Source organism: Nematolebias whitei, chromosome 23 (assembly GCF_014905685.2).
Source record: "Nematolebias whitei isolate Nwh7 chromosome 23, NemWhi1, whole genome shotgun sequence".
Lineage (NCBI taxonomy): Eukaryota > Metazoa > Chordata > Actinopteri > Cyprinodontiformes > Rivulidae > Nematolebias > Nematolebias whitei.
The window spans coordinates 1,713,111-1,721,325 of record NC_056520.1 but is presented as its reverse complement, the minus strand read 5'-3'; the positions used below and the strand labels follow the sequence as shown (position 1 = coordinate 1,721,325).

Sequence of the window (8,215 nt, the reverse complement as noted above, 5' to 3'; positions counted from 1 at the left end):
GACTGTTAACAATCAAACAAGCTCCAATAAGACTGTTAACGATCAAATGAGCTCCAATAAGACTGTTAACAATCAAACGAGCTCAGTGAAGACTGTTAACGATCAAATGAGCTTGATGAAGACCATTAACGATCAAACAAGCTTGAAGAAGACTGTTAATGATCAAAGGAGCTCAATGAAGACTGTTAATGATCAAACGAGTTTGATGAAGACGGTTAATCAAATGGAGAAAGAGGCCGTCGGTGTGAATGTGATGAAAGAAACAAAACAGAAATTCGTCTCCAACAAACAAATAGAGACCAAGTCGGTCCGACAGACGGTGGTGACTGAGAGGACCGCCGTGCAGCAGAGTGTCAGAAACCTGAAGGTCGATCACCGGAGCTACAGAGGGAGGGGGGCCGTCCAAAGGGTCACACCGGAGATTCACTTCCCACCTCCTCCCTCCTCACCACCTCCACCCTCTGAGTCTGACCTCTCTCTCCCCCCTCCACCTTCGCCCGTGATGGAGAGCCCAGCGTCGCCTCAGATCATGAGGCAGGACAGTGACCTGCTGCCCCCGCCTCCCCCGCCGCCACCTCCCATGGACTGCATGACTCCTGAGTTTTTCCCCCCTCCACCCCCTCCGCCTCCTCCATCCTCTGCAGGTGGACACGATTTTCTCCCTCCACCTCCTTCGCAGCAGGAGCTTAACGCGATGCCGCAGCTTCCTCCTGCAAAGCCTTTGGGAAAACCTTTATTCAAAGTGGCCAAGCAACCAGAGCCGCACAAGCAGCCTGTGCAAGTGAAACCAACATGGCAGAAAAAGCAACCAGCTCCATCACTTCCTCCACCTCAGCTCCCTGCTGCTCAACAAATGGAGGTAATGGTTCACAAGGAGGAGGCCAAAGTTCAGGAGGTGAAGCAGGAGACGCAGCAGCAGACTGAAAGAAACAGTCAGATTAAAGTGGCAGCGGCAGCGTCACCAACAAGGATACCCACTATCCCAGCTGTTAAACCGGAGCACAAACAAAGTCCACAGCCACCCAAAAAGGTGTTCTTACCCCCCATCAAACTGCCCCCACCTCCAGACCCTGCTCCGGCCCCACAGTCCAGACCATATGCTCGCAAATTTAAAACGCCCCTCATGCTGGCAGAGGAAAAATACCGTCAGCAAAAGGAGAGAGAGGATGCTGAAAGAAGCGTCTCTACTCCAGCGTCACCGTCCAGTAATCAGTCCACTACCATCACAGCAGCAGAGAGCAACGTGGAGACAACAAAAGTCACAATGCTGTCGCAAGACCCACCCGCTAAGAAAAGCCCTTCCCAGATTCCTCTGAGCAAACCTTCAACCTCAGCACTGAATAAAAAGCCCACCACTGCACCTTCAAATGTCCCCTCAGACAAACAGCAAACACTTTCAACTGAAGGTTCTGTGTCCAAGTCCTGTCACGAGTCCTCCGAACAGGAGATCCAGTCCTGTCCCAGCATGGTCACCTGTTCAGTCACGGAGCAGCAGCAGCATATTCAGAGATCCAGCAGCAGGTCTGCCGCCATACAGAGTACCGCCCAGGATCACGTCAACCTTCAAAGCCCGGCTGCAGTCACGCTGAAAGCCGAGGATGTAAAGAATATTAATGTGACTCTGACACCAGAGGGAAAAACGAGTCCCTCTCAGCCAACTAAAATTCCAAAAGTACCTCCGAGCTTCAAAGTGAAAACTTTTAAAATGCAGACAGAGAAGAAAGCAGAAAAGGCTGACGGTTTGGGGCTGAAGGAAATGAAAATTGAAGCTCATTCACAACAAGAAAAAATGTCAAAGAAAACCGAGTCAAACAGCCGGCACACTTCAGCAACAACTGAGATGAAAGAGACTCAAAGGCAGGCGACGCCAACCAGGAAGGAGGCTGAAGTGGAGACGAAGGTTAGGAAGGGACAGCAAACAAACATGGCTGAAGTCAAGCTGTGTCCACCAGGAGCTCAGATCACTTCAGCGCTGACTCATCAAGGACAAGACCTCGTGTCCCAAAGTCGGCAAAGCGTGACGTCAGAGCACCTTCAAAGACACGAGGAGGTTGTTGTGACTGAGAGGACGGTACAACAAACCCTTCAGAGGGAAGAGGCCGCTCATGTGGAGCGACAGCAGCTGAAGCTGAACGCAGCAGAAACCAGCAAGACTCAGAAGAAGGCAAAAGTTGAGTCAAAGAACGTGTCGCTGAAAGGCCCAGCTAAAACAGCGCACAAAGAAGAAGCTCCGCCGGGAGAGAGCTCAGATTTGGACAAATACACGGAGTTGGAGAAGCTGGTGGCTCAGATAAAAGAGCTGGAGGGCACGCCGAGCAGAATAGATGGCAGCACGGTCAGGAAGATGGTGACCGACGTCCCCGACTGGGTCCTGGGCTCCACCGAGAGACAGAATTTAGGACAACTGGCTTCACAGCAAAGCAAGAAAAAGTTGAAAGAGATGCTCGCTTACGTGAAAAACGTTTTTCAAACCAAACTCACCGTTCTGAAGCAAAGCTTGACCACTGTGGAAGAGGAGGTGAAGGAGGAGCTGCCGGTGCTGCCCACAACCGAGAAGAAACCTTTCACGGCAGCATCTGTGACAATCTCAAAGGTCAGTGTCGCCTCGTCCAGAACAGAAAAGAAAGTGGTGGAAGAGACGAAGGTGCTCCGAGGAAGCACCAAGTGTCCTGCCCTGAGCGAAGGGACGGATCAGAGGCTGTCCTCCCCATTGGCAAGCATTCGAACTCCGTCACCAACCTATATCACGATTGAGTCAAGGAGGGTGGACTCCCCCCTGAGGGTGACTCCTTCTCCTCCGCCTTACAAGTCCGTCAGGACACCTCCGCCGCCTCCTCGCAAGTCCTTCACTCCTACTTTCAGCAGGGCTACGCCGTCTCCGACTCTCAGCCGCTCAGAGAAGCTGATGAAGCTGAGGGACACCACCTCCAAGCTTTCCCGGGGAATGACCCCCCCGCCTCCTGTGCTGGTGCCGGAGTACTGTGCTGCTGACAGGGAGCAGTCTTCTCCGTTCAGCGACAGGGAGACTCCTACTGAGAGGAGCGACCATGGACTGATGGATGTCACAGAGATGGTGGATTCCATGATGACGGTTAAAGACAAGAAGAGTTTCTTCGAGGAGGCTCAGAAGGCCGAAGTGAACAAGATGTACCATCGAAAGGACCCCATTGACATCCCTGAACGTTTGGGGCCTGATGCCGAGGATGCCCCTGACACCATGACCATAGAACTCCTGAAAGAGGACCTTCCAAAAGTTGATCTAACAAAACTCGTAAACAAATTTGAGTCCCCTCAACCAACGGTGTACACAAGAAAGGACCCTATTGTGATTACAGAGAGGCTGGGTAGCGACACGGAGGAGGCAGAGGCCGAAGCTCACACATCGAGAGCCGAAGAAATCCCCATGTTCAACGTCAAAGCCATAAAGGATGTGTTTGAGACCGGAGAGCATGGTTCTCAAGCGGCCCGAGAACTCCGGGAGCAGATAGAAAGACGAGAGTCTGAGTCGGCGTCTTCAGATCCAGGGCACCACTCCCAGACCACTTCAGTCACGGAGCAGTTCTGCAGTGTCGACGACTTCGGGAACGTGACGCGAGAGCTGAGGAGTGAAATGCATTCTGGGAGCTCGCTGATCCGGGGCAGCCCTCCATCGTACGCCGACGTGGTGAGGGGTGCGATCCCGACTCTCTCGGTGCCCCCCGAGGCCTCGACGGAGGAACTGCTGAGGAACTTCCAGCAGTCGTGGGTGGAGAGCCAGGGAGTTTTCCAGAACCTTGGCTTCAACGTGACGGAGCAGAGGACCTCCCAGACCGTGACCCACCAGGAGACCTTCGTGTCTGGTAAACCGGCTCGTGCAGCATGAAGATGTTGGTCCGGTCCTGACTCTAACATCGCTCTAACATCGTAGCTTCAGCCTGATCTCGTCTCAGACCTTCTCTGATATTAGAGCAGCCGAGGTTCAGCTTTGACTTTCTACAGTGTTTGTTGTTTGCCTCTGCCCTGTGGATCCGGCGGTGACACTAACTGTTCTGACTAACGTTCCTCCATCCTGAGTTGTTGCAGATTTCTCTAAAGGAACAGAAACGGCATGAATCGCCTCCAGCTGGAAGAAAACGAAGCTCTGATTCGTGTTTGTTCTGTAAATAAAAACACGTTCTCAGTAATTACAGAACAAATCATCTGCCCAAACATCCGTGCATGAAAAATAAGGATTTATTTTGTGTTGACTCGTTAAAATCAATTACCGTTTCTGTGAAAAATCTTTTTCAGTTGTTTGGTGTCACAAAGCTGAACGTCATTTATTATTTATTTGTTTCTGGATAAACTTTGACGGGCACTGCCACGCTGCGGCCATGTTTAATTCATCCCAAATTTATGTTTTTTTTAATGTTATAGTCATTCTTTCATTTGAGCTTTGGCGGCCATCTTTGATTTTTGATTTGGATTCAGTGTGCGATGGGGAACGCTCTCAGCTATAAGCTTACCAAACTTCAGCTCAATATCTACAATATCTATATCTATAATAATAGCTGAGTTATTGTAATGTTTCCCTTTTAGCTAAGGCAGCCATCTTGGATTTTTAATTTGCATCAGGAATGTATAACAACTCTCTGAGCTATGACCAAACCAAACTTGGCTCAACATCTCACAGAATGACTGAGTTATAGTCAGCTTTGAGTTTTATGAGGTAGCTGTGGCAGCCATCTTGATTCAAAATGGCTCCAAAAGTTAATCAGTTGTTCAGGGACCTCTCCACTCCAGGTCATGTGACCTCACTGTGTCTGTTAGAGGCTGTGGAGTTCTGTCAGTGTTTTCAATGAGACAATTGGCGTCACCATGGTAACTGGAAACACCAATAAATGCACACATCACGATGCCGAGCCAGTCGTTTTGATGTAAAGTTTGAGGGACATGTAGTTCAGGCCACAATAACCTTGATAGAAGAGCAGGACCCTCTTCAGGTGGTGCCTTCAGGAACTCCCTGAAAGCTTCAGTTACATAGACTCGTTTTGTTCGGGTCTTCTTGAGCCGAGGAGGAACTGGAACTAGTGTGAGATGTTTGTTGTTTGTTTTGTTGGCTGTTGTGTTTGTGTGCGCTTGTTTTCATTTGTTTAACAGAACTGGTGAAATTTAGCTGTTGTGCTAACTCCCGCACATTTATATTCTTGGACATATTGATTAACTAACGTGCATGATCTTTTTAAATAAGTTAACAAAAATAAACGCATCTGCTTTCAAAGGGGGGCGTGGCCTGGAAACAACCCTTCCTCACTGGTTTTAATAATAATAATAATAATAATGTCATCATAATGTCAGCACTGTATGTTTCCATACAATGGCGAAATTAGTCTCTGCATTTAACCCATCCACCACCAGGTGGTGCAGTGGGCAGCTATTGAAAGCTGCCTGGGGGCATTTTGGGGATGAGGTGTGCTGCCCAGAGACACCACGTGGTATACAGTGACTGGGGATCGAACCTGGGACTTTCGGGTCCCAGGCCGGCTGCCCTGCCTCTACACCATCTCGGCCCATTAAAACAACCATATTTACAGTCAAACCTTTGTCATCTGTTGGTTTTCTAAGTCTGAGGACAATCCAAAGGCTCTGATGTTCATTCTACGTAAAAACGTCGTTCCCCGTCGCGAAGAGGGCGAATTAGAAATGCCGTCTGTCCGTGCACGTTGTGAGCATGATCACTGGTCAAATCAGACAGGTACAAACTTCCATTTTGATGTGTGGCTTCATCAGAATCAGAATAAGCTTTTTTATCATTGGGGGGGGGTTGCGATAGGCAGAGCTTTTCCTTAAATTACACATATCCCAGGAGAAATTTGATATGTCAGCCTGCTTTGAGGCCGAACGGGGGAGTCGGATTCAGATAAGCCACAATTGTTGATTATTTTTCAGGCAGACTGTTATTTCTCATCAGCCTTGAGTTCTGTTCATACTTTCAATCCAAAATGGCCAGATTTGTAGACATTCCACTGGTCCGTGCTTATGAGCTCCCTCCAAGGTCGTCCCTTCAGACAGGGTTGGCAGCTTTGCCATGGCCTAAACTGCTGCCGCCATTTTCTTCAATAGCCGATAACACAGGTATCTGCCGTAGCCAAAAAGTAGAAACTCTGCTATCATGATTCCAATTATATAAACATCTTTGGTGTCCTCCTGAGACGATACGAAGAGACACATCAGATCGCAAACTCCCCAAGGATCCATGACGTATCCTGCCGCGTGTGTCTCAGCGGGGCATGAGGGTTCTCCAGGATCCTGTCGCTTTGTTGAAAAACATTTTATCAATTGCGTTGAAAGTCCGGCTGACCAGATCCATGACAGTGGTTTTACGTTTCAGAAGATGTGTAAATAAGAGCTCCGATACACAAGACAGAGAGCAAAAAAGCAGGAGGAGGATGGGAGATGGAACAAAGGCATCCGTCTTGCACGAGAGCAAGTGAGGAATCATCGAGGGATAAGAAAGGAGCCGTTTGAAATTAGGGCACGCCAAAATCCAAGATGGCCGCCACCACGTGTTTGTAAACCGACCCCCCCGATCATCAGACGAAACTCTGCTACGTAGTTTTATATTGCTTAAAGAACAGTTGAATCGTTAGACAGGAAAACCGAAACGTCCGTCTGTTCTTCTCCACAGAGTAACTCAAGTATCTCGAAACAAAAACATTCAGGTTTACTTCGATCTCGGTTCAGTTCCAGTCCAGAAAAACGCTCAAGGTTCAAAGTTCTTTATTGTTGTTTCTTCACATGTGGTACATGAGGTGGAACAAAGTTGTATACTCAGGGTCCCAGTTGCATCCAACAACAGCGAAAATATAAAGTGTAAAAAGAAACGGTAAATAAGGATCTAAGATATGAACTAAACACTAATAGTGCCAAACAATACGCCGGTACTCGTCTCCAGAACTTCAAACTCCACTCAGTCGGAGGTCATCAACGTGACGCTTGTTTCTGAATAATGCAGATATTTCACTTTTCCTTTGTTCTTCTAATGAAATCTGTGAAATGGAGAAAAACACGAACAAACTCCTCGTCAGACTGTTTGTTTCCAGGTCTCTCTTGTAAAGGAGTCCCCGAGGCTCATTGGGACTAACCTGTAGAAATAAAGGTTGAATGAATTGTTTCAGGATCAGACTGAACTTTTGTTTGGACGAAGCAGAACGATGAACAAACTGTGAATTTATTTTCTGCAGAGAATTCGAGTTCCAGCGTCCGAGCTGTGCCGGGTGTGTCAGCGGAGGGTGTACCCCATGGAGTCGCTGACCGCAGACAAACTCAACTTCCATAAAAGCTGCTTCCGCTGCCAACACTGCAACGGCAAACTAAGGTAGAGCCATTCCCCCCGCGGATCCACTGCTGCCATGAGCTTCTTCAAACACCTCTAACGTCTCGTCTTTTCTGTTTTCAGCCTCGGTAACTACGCCTCTCTCCACGGACACGTCTACTGCACGCCACACTACACGCAACTGTTCAAGTCCAAAGGAAACTACGACGAGGGATTCGGACAAAAACCACACAAAGACCTTTGGAACAACAAGAACCAGAACAACTCAGCCGTGAAATCACCGGCGCCCGAAAAGAAAGGTTTAGATTTCAAATACACGTCCATCCACGAGAGTGACGTCTCCAAACTGGTGGATGAGAACAAAAAGCCCACGAGTAAGATTTCAGTAGTGTGGCCTCCTCAAGTCGACTCGACAAAGAAAACCTTCACCGTGGACGAGGAGCTGAAGCTGGTTAAGCCGTCATGGCCGCCTAAAGAGGACTCGTCTCTGGGAAACGACCACTTAAATCAAACGATGAATCCAAGAGATACTGGAGCTGAAGCTCCAGATCAAAACCAACCCCGGGACAGGAAGACCGAGGAGTCTCTGTCGGCGCCAGACTGTCAGGCCTCACGTGTTACAGCAGAGGAGGCACCGGTTGTTCCTCGCACTCCACGAAGTGAAGAGTCAAATAGCGGCGCCGACACTGCGGTACAAACAGACTCTGAAGTTTCTCCAGGGGTGAAGGAGGAGGATGGAGACAAAGGGGATGTGAGCAGAGGAGGGGAGGGCATGGAAGGGCAGGAGGAGAGTGCAGAAAGGCTGAAGGATGTCAGAGAGAACGGACTGGACGAGCAGGCTGTGGATGAAGGAAACGAGGGCAACAACGGCGAGACAGTAAAGGTCACGTTCATAGATGAGGACTCGGCAGGACTCCAGGC

At 49.0% G+C, this 8,215-nt stretch overlaps 1 protein-coding gene across 1 annotated transcript in view; it reads left to right on the top strand.

Annotated features, from left to right (window-relative positions):
- xirp2a (xin actin binding repeat containing 2a) overlaps positions 1-7,498 on the top strand; it is a 20,972-nt gene extending 13,474 nt beyond the window's left edge. The window contains exons 7-9 of the mRNA XM_037696824.1: positions 230-3,839; positions 7,203-7,336; positions 7,418-7,498. Of these exons, the coding sequence (XP_037552752.1) occupies positions 230-3,839; positions 7,203-7,297 (3,705 nt within the window). The 3' untranslated portion in view covers positions 7,298-7,336; positions 7,418-7,498. The remainder of the gene's footprint in view (positions 1-229; positions 3,840-7,202; positions 7,337-7,417) is intronic.
- The last annotated feature ends 717 nt before the right edge of the window (positions 7,499-8,215 follow it).